This window comes from Equus quagga, chromosome 16 (genome assembly GCF_021613505.1).
Source record: "Equus quagga isolate Etosha38 chromosome 16, UCLA_HA_Equagga_1.0, whole genome shotgun sequence".
Taxonomy (NCBI): Eukaryota; Metazoa; Chordata; class Mammalia; order Perissodactyla; family Equidae; genus Equus; species Equus quagga.
In genome coordinates, this window is record NC_060282.1 from 30716741 (window position 1) to 30736697 (window position 19957).

The 19957-nt window shown below is 33.5% G+C and overlaps 1 protein-coding gene across 2 annotated transcripts in view; it reads right to left on the reverse strand.

Annotated features, from left to right (window-relative positions):
* Positions 1-13823: 13823 nt before the first annotated feature.
* Positions 13824-19957, reverse strand: part of EMC2 (ER membrane protein complex subunit 2) — a 59349-nt gene continuing 53215 nt past the window's right edge. For both annotated transcript variants that reach the window (XM_046642599.1, XM_046642601.1), the window contains one exon: positions 13824-14234. In XM_046642599.1, coding sequence (XP_046498555.1) covers positions 14148-14234 — 87 coding nt within the window. In that variant the 3' untranslated portion in view covers positions 13824-14147. The remainder of the gene's footprint in view (positions 14235-19957) is intronic.

The window sequence follows — 19957 nt, forward strand, 5'->3', positions numbered from 1 at the left end:
AAATTCACAAGTGCATGGAAATTAAATAGCACACTCCTGAAAAATTAATGGGTCAAAGATGAAATCAAAGAGAAATTAGAAAATATCTTGAAACAAACAATATTGAAAATGTAACATACTGAAACAGATGGGATGGAGAAAAAAGCAGTGCTAAGAGGGAAGTTTGTAGCAATAAATGCTTACATTAAAAACAGAAAGATCTCAAATGAATAGCCCAACTTTACACCTGAAGGAACTAGAAAAAGAATAAACTAAGCCCAAAGTTAACAGAAGTAAGAAGATAAAGATCAGTGCAGAAAACAATGAAATAGAGAACAGAAAAACAATAGAAAACATCAACAAAATTAAGAGTTTGTTTTGTAAAAAGATAAATGAAATTCACAAACTTTTAGCCAGATTTACCAAGAAAAAAAGAGAAAGACAAATAAAATTATAAATGAAAGAGGAGACAACTGATACTACAAAAAAACAAAAGATCATAACAGACTACTATGAACATTCACGTGCCAACAAATTGGACAATCTAGAAGGAATAGATAAATTCCCAGAAATATTCAACCTACTAAAACTGAATCACAAAGAAATAGAAAATCTGAACAGATCAATTACTAGTAAGGAGATTGAATCAGTAATCAAAAACCTCCCAACAAAGAACAGCTCAGGACCAGCTCGCTTCACTGGCGAATTCTGCAAAACATTTTAAGAGCAATTAATGCCAATCCTTCTCAAACTCTTCCAAAAAATTAAAGAGGAGAGAACACTCTCAAACTTATTTTACAAAGCCTGCATTATCCTAGTATCAAAGCCAGATAAGGATACTACAAGAAAAGACAACCACAGGCCAATATCCCTTATGAATATACATGCAAAAATTCTTAACAAGGGGCCGGCCTGGTGGCACAGCAGTTAAGTTCGCACATTCCGCTTCTCATCAGCAGGGGGTTCCCCGGTTCGGATCCCAGGTGTGGACATGACACCGATTGGCACACCATGCTGTGGTAGGTGTCCCACATATAAAGTAGAGGAGGATGGGCACGGATGTTACCTCAGGGCCAGTCTTCCTCAGCAAAAAGAGGATGATTGGCAGCAGTTAGCTCAGGGCTAATCTTCCTCAAAAAAAAAAAAAATTCTTAACAAACTGAATTAACAGCACATTAAAAGGATCATATACCACAATCAAATGGGATTTATCCCTAGGATGCAAAGAAGGTTCAATATATGCAAATAAATCAATGTGATAAACCACACTAATGGAATGTAGGACAAAAATCATATAATCATCTTGATAGATGTGAAAAAAAGCATGGGACAAAATTCAAAATCCTTTCATGACAGAAACTCTCAACAAATTGAGTACAGAAGGAATATACCTCACATAATAAATGCCATTTGTGACAAAGTCATAGCTAGCATCACACTCAACAGTGAAAGAAGAAAAGTTTCTCACTAAGATCAGAAACAAGACAAAGGTGCTCACTCTCACTGCTTCTATTCAACATAGTACTAGAAGTCCTAGTGAGAGCAATTAGGCAAGAAAAAGAAAGGAAAGCTGTCCAAATCAGAAAGGAAGAAGTAAAATTGCCTTTATTTGCTGATGACATGATCTTGCATACAGAAAATCCTAGACTCCATCCAAAAATTGTTTGAACTAACAAACGAATTCAGTAAAGTTTCAAGATACAAAACTAACATAAAAAAAAAATCCATTGTGTTTCTATACATTAACAATGAACTATCTGAAAAAGAAATTTCAAACTACCATTTACAATAGCATAAAAAACAATAAAATACATAAGAATAAATTTAACCAAGGAAGTGAAAAATCTACACACCAAAAATTATGACATTGATGAAAAAAACTGAAGATCCAAATAAATGGGAACATATTCCATGTTTATGGATCAGAAGAGTTAATATCGTTAAAATGTCTATACTATCCAAAGCCATCTATAGATTCAATGTGATCTTTAACAAAATTTCAATGAAATTTTTCACAGAAACCAAAAAACCCACAACAATCCTAAAATTCACATGGAACCACAAAAGACCCTGATTAGCCAAAGCAATCTTGAGAAGGAACAAAGTTAGAGGCATCACACTTCATGATTTCAAACTATATTACAAAGTTACAGTAAGCAAAATAGTATGATACCAGCATAAAAACAGACACATAGACCAATAGATTAAAATAGAGAGTCCAGAAATAAATGCACACATATATGATCAAGTATGGAAAGGATAGTCTCTTCAACAAATGGTGTTAGGAAAACTGGACATCCACAAGCAAAACAATGAAATCGACCCTATCTAACACCCTTCACAAAAATTAACTTGAAATGGATTAAGGCCTTAAACATAAGAACTAAAACTGTAAAATTCCTAGAAGACAATACAGAGAAAAAGCTCATTGACATTGGTCTTGACAATAATTTTTTGGATATGACACCAAAAGGACAAACAAAAGCAAAAATCAACAAGTGAGACTACATAAAACTAAAAAGCATCTGCACAGCAAAAGAAATAATCAACAAAATGAAAAGGCAACCTAAGGAATGGGAGAAAAATATATTTGCAAAACACATATCTGATGAGGGATTAATATCCAAAATACATAGCAAAAAAAATAATAATCTGATTAAAAAAGGGGACAAGGACCTGAATAGACACTTTTCCAAAGAAGACATACAAATGACCATCAAGTACTCAATATCACCAATTATCAGAGAAATGCAAATGAAAACTACAACGAGATACCACCTTACACATGTTAGAACGGCTTTTATCAAAAAGAGCAGAGATAACAAATGCTGGAAAGGATATGGAGAAACAGAAACCTTGGTGCACCATTGACGCGAATGTAAATTGGTACAGCTATCATGGAAAACAGTATAGAAGTTTCTTAAAAAATTAAAAATAGAAATACCATATGATCCACCAATCACATTTCTGGGTATATTTCCAAAGGAAATGAAATTACTATCTTGAAGTGATATTTGCACTCCCATGTTCATTGCAGCATTATTCACAACAGCTAAGACAAGCAAACAACCTAAGCTTCCACTGACAGATGAATGAATAAAAAAAGTGGTGTATATAAATGCAATAGAGTATAATTTAGCCATAGAAAAGAAAGAAATCCTTCCATTTGTGACAACATGGACAGACCTTGAGAGCAACAGACTAAGTGAAATAAGTCAGACAGAGAAAGACAAATACTGTATGATCTCACTTCTATGTGGAATCTAAAGACATCAAACTAATAGAAACAGAGAATAGGAAGATGATTAACAGGGGTTGGGGGTTGGGAAAAATGGGGGGATGTTAGTGAAAGGGCAGAACTTTCAATTATACGATGAATAAGTTCCAGGGATCTAACGTAAAGCATGGTGACTATAGTTAACAATCCTGTATTGCATACTTAAAAGTTGCTATAGGAACAAAACCTTAAATGTTCTCACCAGAACAACAAAATGGTAATTATGTGAGGTGAAGGATGTGTTAACCTTATTGTGGCAAATATTTTGCAATGTACACATGTGGATTAAATCATTACATTGTACACCTTAAACTTACACTGTGTTATATGTCCATTTTATTTCAATAAAGCTGGAAAAGAAATGTCAATGCTTTTTAAACATTGCCTAGTTAAAGAAGCTTATAGGCCGCAACATCTTACACAGTATTTTCTCAATAAAGATATTTAGGTCTATGAATAAATTTGGTTTTTGGATTTTCTCCTCCCCAAGGAAAAAGCATGTGCATCTTCCACTTGAAAAACCATTCAAGGCCAAATAAAAGGTTTTCATTCACATTTTACTAGCATTTGAAATATTTTACCTTCTTGTATATTCAGATCTCTAGCATCACAGTTTACTCAATGGCTATGTCTTCTACAATTAAAGTTAAAAAATTCATTGCACACACCAAGATTAATGTTTACTATATGTGTATTTATGTATATACACAAACATTATAAATAATACCTCAAATATTTCCATAATTATTTTAGTTGGTAATAACATATTAAAATTAGTCCCAATGTCATTGAATCAGGTTTTAAAAATTATAATACCTGGACTTGATTTGCTAGCCATCTTAAGAGGGCATATTAGGTAAATTGCTTAACCTGGAACTATTAACAAATATATTCCATCACATATACAGCAATATTAAGAAAGTCGCATGTAAAAACAAAGAATATATAAGAAAAAAATGCCACAATTATTATAATATTTAGGTTGATTTTGATTAAAATAGGCCTACTTTTTGTAGTTTAAAATAACATCAAACCAATCCAGTCATTTTTATTACTTTAAAAATTATAAAATTTACTCTAGGTGGCGTACTTCTATAAGCTTGTAGGAGGAAAAGAATACAATTGAAAATCAAGCTTTTTGTTATTTCTAGTCAATGACTCTGTTAAAATTATGAATTCAAAAACTAGTCCAACAACATTTGAGATTTGTTAATAGAAAATTAAGTTCAAATTTAAAGTTATTAAGCTAAATTAGGATATAATTAATAACAAAATATTCCACTATGATTCCCTTTAGACTACAAAATATTTCCTTGTGGGAAAAACGTTATTTAGAGAAATCTCATGCAGAAAAATATTAAGCAGTACCCCCCAAAATAAAAAGAAACAAGATTGTATTAAATTATTTTTACATCTTTAACTTATTTTTTAAAACTAGCTCATTCTAATATTCCTAAGACTGCATATGTACCAGCATCAGAGCTCTAACCCTTGGGTGCCACTTGTGATGCAAACACTTGTTTGGTACATGTCTATTGCCTGACCGCTACTGGATACTTTCTTAAATCAGCATATATATTATTGTATTTAGAGTTCTTTTTAGCAAGACAATTTTTATAGTTTTTTTCAATCACTTTCATCTAGAACCACCGAACTTTGATTCCTCTCAGAAGAACTATAGTCATATTTATCCCAGCATTTTTTTTTTCAGTCAGACTAGTGGGGACATTGAGGAATTATCAACCAGTGGGGCTGTGTTGTCTCTATTTCTCTCTGTCATACTGAGTATGACACGTAGACCAGTACAGCGAAATTGGATCCAAAATCAGCGGTCATTTTGACTCCAACTCTTGAAACCACTGGCTATAGTTACCACTCTGGAGACCTTCAAATTGATTTTAAATTGAATGTGATATTAAGGTACACATTGTTACCTAGAGGTTTTAAAGAACATAATTTTTGATAAACCTCAACTTTTTGGTCATTCATTTGGTACAATCACATTGTCATATAATTCTTACCTGCGTTTTCACATAATATTTAAGTTACCTATAAAGGTACTGAATTTACAATTAAAAGAAATTCTTAGTAGTGTATCTCTCAAGTTAGTTAGGCATAAGCTTGCATCTCTTCAAAGTTACTGTCCATTCTGTTTGGAAAGGTTCATTATTACTTGGACATCTACAAGTAGATCTTTCCCTGTCAGTGACTTATTTGCCAAATTACTGTCTCCAGCTTTCTTTTGGTGGCAGCAGTTTGTTGAAGTAGGGGAATTTTTCCAGGACCTAAAGACTTGAAAATGAGTTGCATGTTCTGGTAATGTTTACATTTTCTTATACGAAATAGTAGGGATGCAATTGACCCTATTGGAATTCACTCATTTGTGACTCAAATGGTTTGTTGTAATATGCTTCTAATTTAGCTTTTCGGGCATCAAAATCTAATTATTAATCATATTTTTATATTAAGAAAGAATGAGTATAGAATAGAGGACTTGATATTATTCTTGCCATCTACTATGCCCACTGTAACACAAAGCTTACACCCTCTATAGCCCGTTGTGGTTATTATAATTGGCTGCAAAAAGAAATACAAATATACATATATACACAGAGAGGAGAGAGATGTATATACGAACATCTTTGTGTATGTATGTAGATAGAATCTCTCTTTTTAAAGACCACTGACACCCCCTCCATCCCCCTTCTCTTAAAAAAACTAAGTAAAAAAAAAGCTATTGAGGGCAACTAACATAAATAACAGCTCGACTTCTGAGAAAGAAAATAGCCATAATTCTACATATATGTTAATTTTAAAATTACAAAGAGGAAAATATTCCATTCAACATACAAACATGCATACCTCAGTTCTTCATTATGGCATCTAGGGAAAATCAGGATTGTGGAGAAAAATGGAATGAGAAAATGTGAAAAAGAAATAAAGAGGAAATAACACAAAGAACACCATACACAAACACAATGTAAGAAACAAAGGAAATAACACAGATCTCTACAGAATCACTTGCTTCTTCCAGTCTTCAAATAACTGAATCTAGTCTAGACCGATGTTTTTCAAATTTTAGGGCCTCAGGAATACCTGATGGGCTTGTTAAAACACAAATTGCTGGGCCCCAACCTGAGTTCCTCATTTAGTAGATGGGGTGAGGCTCGATAATCCACATATCTAACAAATTCAAAATGACCATACTTTGAGATCTTTTAATACTAGAACTTTCAATAGCCCATTAATCACTCTTCACCATTCACAATATCCTTAGAGTTGGGGGAAATTCTGCAGTCATTGAGAATGGCTTCAGCTTACATATCTCAGATTAATAAAATTGCTAAGTAGTGAGGTTTTTATTCTATCATTTTTGAGGCATATATATAATCTCATTGGCAGTCTTACATAATATTGTTCATGATATGCAGATTAGATTTTCAAAGTGACTTCCTGATTACAATTTTCTTTTATCAGGAAACTAAGTGAAGAAGTGAAGCTAAACTACTTCTGGAAGTAAAGTTTGTTAAATAAATTACAGCAAAATGTGCACAGTATTTTTAATTCATTCAAATATGTACTATGTGCAGGCATTGTGCTAGAAACTGGAATAACAATAGTGGGCAAAAATAGATATGGTCTCTGACATCATGTAATTAAAGAATCTACTGGGGGAGACAATCATGTGAAAATATAATTAAAGTGATAAATGCTCCAAATAAAAGGTACATAATTAATATAAAAGTAAACGACAAACTCTTCAGAGAAGCTAACCGTCTGACATTTCCAAGTTGCTCGACATAATCATCAGTACATAGAATTATCAGTATGTTTTAGTGATTCTAATAGGTGCTCAGTGGTATCACATTATAGCTTCAATTTGCACTTCTCTAATAACTAATGACCTCGAACATATTTTCCTGTGCATATTTGCCAGCCCTACAGCCTCTTCAAGTGTCTGCTCATCTGTTGCCCATTTTCTAATTGGATTGTTTTCTTACTATGAAATTTTGTAAGTTCTTTATATATTCTGGACACTAGCCCTTTATTGAACATATGTTTGCAAATACTTTCTATTTATTGCTTGTCTTTCCATCTTCTTTAACAGGGTCTTTCTCAGAACAAATATTTTTATTTTAGACAAAGTTCAATTTATTTTTTTCAAAAAAGGATTACACACCTTTGCTGTCACTTAAAGAATTTTGGCCTAACCCTAAATCGAAGAAATTTCTTCCTGTTTTTTCCTAAAACTTCTGTAGTTTTACATGCTACGTTTAGATCCACGGCCCATTTTGAGTTAATTTTTTTAGTAAGGTGGGAGGTCTAGGTTGAGGGTGTTTTTTTTTTTTTTTACTATGAATGTCCAATTGTTCCAACACCATTTGTTGAATTTTCAATTGGCCCAGCACAATTCCTCCATTGAATTACTTATGCACCTTTCTCAAAAATTAGTTTGCCATGTTGGTGTATGTCTATTCTGGACTCTCTCTTCTGTTCCACTGCTCTATGTATCTACCACTGTGACAAAACCACACAATCAATCAGTGGCAATATCACATTGTCCTGACTACTGTAGTCACATAATAAGTCTTACTATCTGGTAGTCTGATTCCTCCAACTATACTTTCATTTTTCAAGGTTGTTTAGGCTATTCTAGTTCCCTTGTCTTTTCATATACATTTTAGAACATTTCTTTATATACAAAGAATCCATCTCGAATTTTGATAGAAATTGTATTAAACCTATAGATCATTTGGGGGACAACTAACACCTTTACTATGTTGTCTTCCAATCCATGAATATGGTATGTCTCTCCATTTATTTAGGTCTTCTATGATTTCTTTCATTAGCATTTCTAGTTTTCAACAAAAACATCCCACAAACGTTTTTTAAAATTAAAATTAAAATTTATTTTTAGCAATTGTAAATGATATTACGTTCATTGCTAGCACACATAGAAATACTATTGATTTTCGTTGACCTTGTATTCTGTGATTTTGCTAAAGTCACTTATTAGTTTCAGGATGTTCCTGGAGATTTCCTGGGATTTTCTAAGCAGACCATCAGGTTATCTGTAAATACAGTTTTACATCTTTCTTTCCAATTTGTATGCATTTTATCTCCTTTTCTTACCCTACCATACTAGTTAAGACATCAAGTACTATGCATAATAGAAGTGGTGAGTGCACATCCTTGCCCTGCTCCCAATCTCAGGAAGAACACATTTAGTCTTACACCAAGTATGATGCTAGATGTAAGTTTCAGATTTTTTAAATCAAATTGAGGAAGTTTCCTTCTATTGCTGAGTTAGCTTTTTTTAAAATCACGAATGGATATTGAATTTTGTCAAAATTTTATATTACTTGATATTATCATGTGGTTTTTCTTATTTTCTTCTTAATATGATGGATTACACTGACCAATTTTCAAATATTGAAGCAGACCTGCACATTTGGAATATAGCCCCCTTGGTTGTGGAAACAACTCAAATGTCTTTCCACGATGAGTGGATTACAAGACTGTGGTACATCCATACAATGGAATACTTAGCAATAAACAGGAACAAACTATTGACACATGTAATAAAACCAAGGATCTAAAGGGCAATATGCTGAATGAAAAAAGCCAGTCTCAAAGGGTTATATATTGTATGATTCGACTTATATAACATTCTTAAAGTGAAAATTATAATGATGGAGAAAAGATCAGTGAATGCCAGGCATTAGGGTGAGATGAGGGTGTAACTATTAAGGGAGTAGCAACAGGAAGTTTCTTTGTGATGTGAAGATCTGTATCTTGATTACGATGATGGTAACATTAACTCACACAAATAAAATTTCATAAACAGAAAAAAAAGAGCATGTAAAAATTATGAAATTCAAACAAGGTCTGTTACTGAGTTAATAGCATCGTTGCAATGTCAACTTCCTGGTTTGACAATGTACTGTGGTTACAGAAGGTAACGGAGAAGCTGGTACATGGGAACTCTCTGAACTGTTTTTGCAAATTTTTGGGAATCTTACAAAGTATTTTAAAATAAAACGTTATTTAAAAAATACAGTAGGAAAAAAAAAAAAGAGGAGCCTGACCTTCGAACAATGAGTCAAGGAAGGCTTTGTTCTATACAGCGGGAACAAGCACCAAGTTTGTGGAAGAAGGAAGCATAACAACTCCATGGCATTTAAGTGTGTCTAAATTCAGAAATAGACGACGAGAGTAGAGGCAGATAGTTTAAAGGATCTGAATCATCCTTCCTGGTTCTGATGCCATATAGAACCTCAAAGGACATGTTTAGAGCAGTAAATGGAAAAACCAACTGAAGATTTTTAGTGAGGGGGAGGGTAAAAGGGCATTATTAGTTATGTTTAGTCACATTCTAACTGCAGTGGAGAATGGACTAGGGAGGATGTGAGGATGCAGGAAATCTAGCTATCTGGCTACTGTTGTAAGCCAGGTCAGGTGATGGTAGTTTGGATTAGGGTAATGCTGGTAATGGAAATGGAAAAAAATGGACAGATTTGAGATGCATACTAGATGTATTTTATGCATGGAAATACATGAAACATGGTCATGAATTAAAAGACTGAAAATGTCCATTAGATTGATGACATGGAACTAAACTATTTCAAAGGAATAATTGGGCAAGTGAAATACCAGACTGGAGTAATTTAAAGAATGGGAGGGGAAAAACAGATACAAATTTAGACAACTGAAAAAATTTGGCAGTAAAAACAAAAAGAGAGAAATGAGGTAGTAGCTGGAGGGGAGTTACGGAAATGAGGGAAGGTATTTTGAAAGTGGTAGCCAACAAAGCACATCTTAGTTCAATAGGAAAAATCTAGTTGAAATAAAAGAGAGAAGAGGTGATGAAGAAAAGAAATAGTTTAAGGACAAGCATGAAGAAAAGTGATGATGTGAAGTTTTGGAGGAAGGCAGAATGCTCTGTGGCAGAAGGGAGTATGGCAATTTCATGAAACAAATACGGCTAAAGTATAAAAAATGATGGGGGCAGTGGTAGGAAATTGTTCAGAAGAGGTTAGGGCTACTTTCTTCTACTCTAAGAGGAAAAGAGGTGAATGTGGGTACAAGAATGTCTGATACTGGGTGTGTTTTTATCTGGTGAGTTCTCTTTTTCTCTGTGAAATAGTAAGACGGCTATATTTTTTGCTAGGGCTGCCTTAACAAAGTACACAAAGGACTGGATGTCTTAAACAACAGAAATTTATTTCATCACAGTTCTAAAGGTCAGAAGTCCATGATCAAGGTGTCAGCATGGTTGGTTTCTTCTGAGGAATTGCTCCTTACCTTGTAGATGAACATCTTCTCTTTGTCACCCCGTCGTCTTTCCTGTGTGTGTCTGTGTCCTATTCTCTTCTCATAAACATATCTAACGTATTGTATTAGGTCCCACCCATATGAACTAATTTTACCTTAACTGCCTCCTTAAAAATTCTGTCTCCAAATAAAATCACATTCAGAGGTACCATGGGTTTGAACTTCAACACATGAGTTTTTGGGGGACACAATTCAGCCTTTAACAAGAGGTTATACTTGCTGAGAGTGAGAAGGGAGATAGGATACATCAGAAGGTCAAAGTGAAAGAGGTTTGAAATAGTTCTAAACAGTGTGAAATAGTTCTCAGATTGACTGTAAATGAGGTAACATCTTAAATGAGTAATTTAACTTAAATGCAATTTAGTTCACAAAATGAAATTCTGACTTCCTTATTCCATTAAAAAATTACTTTACAAATCAGAAAACATGGATTGTAATCCCTGCTCTGCTAATAAGCAATGTCCCTTGGATATCTCCAGCTTTCACTTTTGCCACTCTGAAATAGGAACAACATATCAAGGAAGAGACATATGCCTCAGAGTATACTAGACAGAGCATTGACTTGGGAAACCCTGAGACCCCAGTACCATTCCCTGCTCCATCACAGAAGAGTTCAATTTCTTAGAACCTCGATTCCTCATCTTAAAATGAAGTACAACTAAATCATCTCTAAAATCCCTTCTAAAATCCTACAGGTCTATGAAATGAAGTAAAATGAAGTTATACCGAGAATAAATGGACAGTGGCAATAGAAGAAAAAGATTCTTTGAAATATTTGCCAATAAAAATTGTATGCTTCCAGCATACTGAAACATTGGTGTTCCATTCCTATTTTTTCTACATCTTCTATTCCCAAGTCAATACTATCCTTAAAGCTGTTTTAATATACCTTTTTCTCACCTCTGTTGGTTTAAATACTGGGTTCTGAGTTGCAATAAATTATTACTTCTTTTGTTATATGTAATTATCTACTTAACTTTAAATCATTACATTCTGAAAAAGCATACCTAGTATGTCTAAAATAAGAGAGTTATGCATGTTAAAAAAAAAAAGTTGAATGGTGGATATATTAGTCAGAAACACACATGGCTAAAGTAACAGAATATCCAAACAATGGCTTGAAAATCAAGAGTTTATTTTTCTCATGTAATAAGTGCAGAGGTTGGCAATTGCTCACATAGGTTCAGGTGTTCAACAACGCCATCAGAGACCTAGGCTCCCCCTAATCTTTCTACAGAACCATCTTTGAATAGTAGCTTTCATTCTCATATTTGCTGTTTCATGGTACTAAGATGGCTGTTGTACCCCTAGGCATGTTGTTGGCATTCATGGCCAGAAGGAGGAGGAAAAGGCAAAGAGCCTCACCTCACAAAGCTTTTTTGCCTTTTTAATTTGAAAGGAAGGCCATTCCTAATAGGATTCTGTTCATTTCAAGAGCCCTAAGCAGGTCACATGCCTACACTTTAGATATTTGTGCTGTCCAATATGGTGGTCATGAGTCACATGCAGCTTTCTAAATTAAAATAAAATTAAAAATTCAATTTCTCAGTTGTACTGGTCACATTTCAAGAGCTCAATAGCCACAAACAGCTACATATTGGACAGCACAAATACAGAACAGTTCCTTTGTTGCAAAAAGTTCTGCTTTGGCATATTACAGACCACAAGGAATAAAACCACTTCTGTTTTGGATCAGTCATTATATATTCCCTGGGGCTGAAGTAAGGTCCTAATCTCCTTGAAGAACAGAGATCTCTGCTCCTATCTGATTATTATAGGACACTGTTAATAACGAAGAAGTAGAGGTAAAAGCAGTGGAGGCAATTGTCTGCCACAAGGGACATTATCAATACATTTATACTAAAGTTTACAAATTATTACACATTAAAAACGCACTTAATAAATTAAGTAGGAGGTGTTAAAGAAGGTATTAAAATTAGACAAAATAAATTAAAACTAAGTCTGATAGTTACAAGAGGCACTAAATTACTTATTACACAAATATAATTGCTAAAGTAACACTACTAATAGTGACTGATAGAAGATTAGAGGGAAGAATGGTAGTGGAATAATATGTGGGCACTATTTTCTCTATAGTAAATAAACCTGAAATGGCTGATTATATTGAAAACGTAGTTACTAATAAATTCATGAACAAAAAGAGTGCATCTTGTGATGATAAAGATTAGCTGATAAGAATTATTGGGAAGAGTTATTTCACATCTGCCTCATTACTCATGGGAGAATAAAATGAAAAGGAGTACAAAAGAAATGAAAGACTAGATATGGAGAATAATTTACTGACAGAATTATTCAAAAGGTTAAAAATCTGATATTGACAATAATTTTCTTCCTAAAACTTTCAGGTTGTCCATTCCTCCATGATCCTCACTTGCCGAAATCCAGCAATGACAAGTGTGGAGTTTCTGTATAATTTTGGTGAAAAATAAATATTTACATATGTAATTATGCATATATATGTAATATATATTACAAACTAATACTAACAATATTTGTTCTGAATGAACAAGTGCCAATTTTAAACTGATTTGTATCTAAATAAAATTTTTAACTCTCAAAGTTCTTACCTATTAGAATATGCAAAATACTGTTAAGGTAGTATAATGGTTGTTTTTCACGAAAAACTTAAAAGGAAGAATAAATTCTAATTATTACTATGAAGTTAATGAGATATAAGAATTGTAAAAATTTTACTTCTAAAGATAGTTTAGATTTTCTTATTTTTCCCTAAAGTAAAAATAACAGCCACTGAAACCCCTCCCCTTTCATCCCTATTCTCTATGATCTCTAAATATTCTTTTATGTAATTTATAGTTAAAGGTTCAATAAATATAACTTTCATAAAGGTTAAATTTGAGTATTATAGCATGCATGAACTTTTAAGTATTTTGTAGGTAAAAATCTCAATTATGTCCTATGGCAAAACAAAAATTTTACAAAGAGATATTGCTGCACTTCAAGGAATGACATATTTTAAGCAAGATTCATCAGAATAACATTATACCACATTAAACAACAGCCCACCAGAATGCAGAGTAAAATCCCACTTGACACTATAAAGAGAGTCAAAATCATCTGCCAGCATTTTGTTCCTGCGAGCTATGCATGCTATGTATTTCCTATTACCAAAAAAGGGAGTAAACTAGAAATTGAGTTCTAAAACAATACGTTCACTATTTGAGTATAACAAAAAGAATCTAGAATCTTCATATGCAAGTTTATTAAATCATCATGGTTTATTTAACAAGGTTATTTCTACATCAGATTGTGGTTTAAAAACAGTAATATATGTGTGATATGAAGAGAATGATGTACAATCAATAAGAGTTTTATTAAGTCTCTCTTCCATGGACTTTCCCCATCTTCCTGCTTAGCAGTAAAAGGCATTTTTGGGTTTATATAAACACATTCTTTACAATTGCCTTCTTAACAGAAAACTAGTATATAAATAGCACTGGGCATTTAGTAAATAAATCACAGGCCAATAAGTTCAATTGGCAGTTGTGAAATGTAATGTGAAAGAGTTTTTGAAACCTTAAGACTGGGTGATCTGCAGTGTTTCCAACATGTCTTCGACTGCCTTAAGAGAGTATTTGGTTTCCTTCTTACTGCGACCTGCAAACTAATTTAAAAAAAATGCAATTAGACTCAATTTCAGTGGCAGCTTCAAAATCATAATCTTACCTTCACATTACTAATGAAAGTTAACGTTATCTATTTTATCACTAGCATGAAATCAAATATGTTCTTTCTCTTCAATACACACAAAATATGAGTTTTAAGGACATTTTCACTAAGGTTTCATCTTTAGTTGAAGTGTACAAAAATTTCACTGCAAAATTGTCCAGGTTAAACACTTAAGTAGCATGATAATCTATAAAACCAAAGATTTGATTTTAAAACTATTCTAGGCCAGCCTGATGGCATAGTGGTTAAGTTCACATGCTCTACTTCGGCGGCCCAGGGTTCACAGGTTTGGATCCTGGGTGCAGACCTACACACTGCTCCATCAAGCCACGCTGTGGTGGCATCCCACATACAAAATAGAGGAAGACTGGCAATCTTCCTCAAGCAGAAAGAGGAAGATTGGCAACTGATGTTAGCTCAGAGCCAATCTTCCTCAGCAAAAAGAAAAAAAAAAAAACCTATCCCCTACACACCAGAAAACTTTTATGAAATAAAAAGCACAATTTATAAATGAAATTTAGCTTATAGAACATGGACCATTTCTACTTGTCTGGTCTCTAAACAAACTTTTATAATTTCAAACAGAGGTAAAATATAAAGTATTTTTTATTAAACATTTTAAAGTTGCAAGATATAGCTACAATTATTTACAGTAGGTCACAATTTTAAAAAATTTTCCAGATTTATTAGCCAACTAGATAATATCATGTTTCTGCAGCAAAGAGCTGCCAAATAAAATTCTATGCTACATATTAAAATGATGTAAACATGTTTTAGAACATGCATCTCTTGTTTATTAAGTTGTCATTTACTTTATAAAACCAAACTGAAATTGGATTTTATCATGAAAACAAAATATAATGCACTAAATACTGTCTTTGTATATTTAAAAGCAAATTCATGGCATATTATAAACTCAATATAGTGAATACAATCAGTGAGGGAAACATTGTTGAATACCCCATGCTGATTTCAAAGTGAGATTTATAATTAGGCTAACAATTTCCAAGATTTATCAGTTTTGATTTAACACTACAGAGTTACTAGATAACTAAGTGTTCCATGTGGGGCTGGGGAAAGTTTATTATATCTATGTTACCCTTTTTCCCCTGGTTAAGGTATTGATTAATATTTGCAATTAGCAACACATAGTATTCTCAAGTTAACATCTAAGCACTCAATACATTTTCAAGTAACTGATCTTTCCTTCAAATACCAATGCTGTCTTAAGTACTTAGTACTTGATTTATGATGTGTTCCTTCTCTTTCTTAATTAACTTAATTTGGCAAACTTCTCGTGACCTGTTGAGACAGATTACATGATCAAGCACAGGTAACATCATTGCTTCAGGAACTGCTAACCTGCTTCTGACCTCTCTGGCTGCAGCTTACCATTATGATTACCCTACTTCCTAAAGCATCAGTTTCTGCGGTTGAATCTTGATTTGATAGAGTAATTAAAGGAGATTTCTATAGGAAGTGCCAGGGAAAGATTCTCATAGAAATCAAGATCACTTTGCCTTTCATAAGACACTACTAATTTAAGGAATTCAAATGTTACATATACAAGTCACAATTACAAAATATGGTAACAGCAACACCACATTCAAAACTTTGCTTTTTCATAATTTCCCATGGTGAGTAAAGGACGTGGGGTGTGCTTATTACTCACATTATCCTGCTAATAAATTCACTTTCACAAGGACAACCAAGAACAGAAAGCCTTTTCTTTTACCATGGCCTATCCAAAGTAAACAGGAATGGTCCTAATCAGATACTTAAAGGTCTAATTCTGAGAAAAAGCTTTGAAGGGCTGGGGGAGGGGGTACAAAATTGTATACTACCTAGTAACATTTACTCTACTTTTTTAAATAGCAAATAAAAATGAAAACTTTCTGTAAAGCTGAAGTCATAAGGATTTTAAAATACAGCACTTTTCTTGGTTTGTATCTAAACACATTAAAAATAATAATAAATATGAATGTGCAATTTTAAAAAATTTGCTAATCAAAAAATCACCTAAGATTGTGTCTCACTACTACTGACAACCAGTGCAATTTAGAATAAAACTAACTTATTTGTGTCAGAACAAATAAAAAGAAAGTTGGAAATATAAATCTATCACTTCAAATTTAGCCTGACATGCAATTATTTTGTCTATTCCAGAATTATATGGCAATTTAACTGATTAAGCCGGAATCCTATTTTTCCCTCAAATCATGATTTAATTTTCTATTTCCCAAAAGGATAGTAACAGAATCACCTCTGCAATCATAAATAACATATGGATCACTAGCACAGACAAATTTAACAGTGTACCAAAAAAGCATTTATCTGGAAAATTATTTGAGTAGGCTCACATTAAAGTTTTTCAAGAGCATTAATCAAACTTGCCTGCCTCTACTGAACATGCTAAACCAATTACCTAATTGAAGAGCAAATAGTAGCTATATTCTGTTTCATTATTAAGTAGAAACAAAGAAGGAAAAGCAGTTCTTAAAATCTCATTTTCTCTAATTTATAAATGCCTAGAAAAACATTACAATAAGGAACATTTATTATATACTTTATACATGTCTATATGCCTAGACATGAGTCACAAAGTTCTCAATTAGATCCCAGAAATGTATCTAATTAATAAAATGTCAATTTCTGAAACTTATACTTTTCCACATTAATCACAAATTCTGCATTTTTGTTTTCATGGACTAGGTTTTGGTTAAGTAAACTCTTCCTTCATATTTCCCCATTGGATCTTAAAGAAAATACACCAGAAAGAACACTCAAATAATAAAAACTTATCAACTTCAAAGTCCAATGATTTATCCATTGTGATAACTGGGATGTAAGATAACTAAAATTTACCTTTATATAATTTACGGAAAATAATATGGGGGGATAACATAATAGGATGAATAAAATGAAATAATGGATAGATGAATCTCAGAAACATTATGCTGAGTGAAAGAAGCCAGGCACAAAAGAATACATAACCTATGATCTCATTTATATAAAGTTCTAGTATAGGCAAAACTAATTCATACCGATAAAAATCAAATCAGTGCTTGTCTGCAGTGCAGGGTAGTGTTGACTGCAAAGTGGCAGAAAGGAACTTTCTGGGGTGATGGAAATGCTGTATGTCTTGAATGAGGTGGTGGTAAGAGGGGAGTATATATTTGTCAAAACTCAACTACACACTTAAAATGTGTGCACATTATTCTATAAATTATACCTCAATAAAGTGGATAAAAAGAGAAAAATAAACAAAAAGAGAAGGATGGGACTATGGAGGTATACAATAATGTAATAAATTGCTAAATGACCACATATTTCTCTCTCCATTGAGAGCTGAAGTACTGCATCCCCTACATCTGAAATGACCATGTGACTTGCTTTCCTCAATGAATATCAGCAACATGTGACACCACCAGTCTCAAAAAGCCCTTGCACACTGGAATTTGCTTGTTTGCTAATCTTGGAACCCTAAGACCACCACATGATTAAGTCCAAGTTAGTCTGCCAAATGACAGGCACAAGGCCCAGCACTCTCAGCTGACAGAAAGCCAACCGTCAGATATTTAAGTGAAGCCATCAACCACTACCACAGGCAGAAATATAAATTAGACCAGTCGAGACTAGCAGAATTTCTCAACTGAGCCCAAGTCAAACAGCCTACCTACAGAATCAGAAGCAAGTCAGTCGTTATTTTAAACAACTAAGTTAGCAAAAGCCAATGGATATGAATATTTATGGAATCTAATTCACAGAAAGAGAATCCACAACCTCTGCTGAAAAAGCACAGAATACGAAAGCTTCAAAAACACCAAGAGATTTTATTTAAAATCTGTTACTGCTGTTTAGAGGCAAAATAAATTTTGTATGATGGGTGATTCCTAGTTGATGAGTACTGGAAGTTGCTATATAGAAACCTGACACGAGAAACTGGGAAATGTGTTATCTTCCTGGAGTGGTATCCAAGGTGACAAAAATTCCTAATACTACTATCCTTTCCTTTAGAGTCAAGAAAAGAAGGGGGCCGGTCCCGTGGGCGAGTGGTTAAGTTCGCTTGCTCTGCTATGGCGCCCAGGGTTTCGTTGGCTCGGATCCTGGGCACGGACATGGCACCATTCATCAGGCCACACTGAGGCGGCGTCCTACGTGCCACAACTAGAAGGACCCACAACCAAAATGTACAACTATGTACTGGGGGGATTTGGGGAGAAAAAGCAGAAATCAAAAAAAAAGAAAGAAAAAAGAAGATGGGCAACAGTTGTTAGCTCAGGTGTCAATCTTTAAGGAAAAAAAAAGATTGGCAACAGTTGTTAGCTCAAGGTGCCCATCTGAAAAAAAAAAGAAACGCAAAGGCAAATCATATCTTCAGTAAAGATGTGCAAAACATCTCTGGGGACTATGGAGTTTACAGTGCAAAACTCAAAGACTGAAGAGCACAAGTGACACTATAAGAGCTCTTTCCAAAGAACATTGATAAAACAAGTCTGTGAAAAGAGAATGGAGCTAATAAGATACAATAGAATTTTCTTTTTCTTTTTTTTTTTAAAGAGGATGGCAAGAAGAGCAAATATTACTAAGAATAGGGTTTGGATCTGTCAACAAAGGCTTAAAATACTGAAGTGATGAATTTATGTCAAATGGTATAGGGCATCTCAAAAGCAGGGAAGGGCATGTTTGCCTGGTCTTATATTTCTGAAGAGACAGAGAGAAAGGAAAAAAAAAAAACCAAAACAAAACAAAACTGAATTTAGTTACCATTCAGAGTTTTAGGTCTGAAATGAAAAGAGCAACAAGTGAGGGTAGGATATCAATTGTTCACATGAGAAAATAACTGAGAGGGAGTTGGAAACTATAATTACAGCCTCAGATACATTTATAATCTGACATCTCCTTTTACAGGCAGTATATTGAAGCCATTAAGAGCACCAACTTTGGAGTCAGACTGCCTGGTTCTGAAAACAGCTCTGTCATTAACCAGTTTTGTCACACTGGGAAACTTATTTAATCTTTCCACGATTTAACTTCCTCATTTATAAAACAGGAAAAATACCTAGTTTATAATAAATTGTCTATAAATGTTTGCTATTATAACTCTTATCGTTGTTATAATTGCAAAGAACATAGCAGGCATGACAAAGTGAACTTAGAGCACATGATCAGTAAACACAATATAATGTGTATTACTATGATTTAGTGAAAATTATGTACAAACTTCTTTAATCCTCAGAAAACTTTTATTGTGTCCATCTTTCAGATAAAAGCTAGGGCCAGAGATAGTATGTAATTTATCCAAGGTCACATAGCTAATAAATGTCACAGCCAAACTTGGAAGTCAAACAATATGGATCTAGCATCTGTGTTCTTCGTTTAACTACTACATAGTACCAGCTTCCATGGAATGGGACTCATGACAGAATATGGAGATGGACAGAAACACTCTGGATAGCCACATGGGGGGAAACTGACCTCTATCTCACATCAGACATAAAAATCAGTTCCAAATGGACTGTGGATCTAAATGTGAAAAGGAGAAGGAAAAAAATTCTACAGACACGTATGATTATCTTTATGACTATGAATAACAAATGATTTCTTAAACAGAACACAAAAAGCACAAACCATGAAGGAAATGAATAATTAGATTGA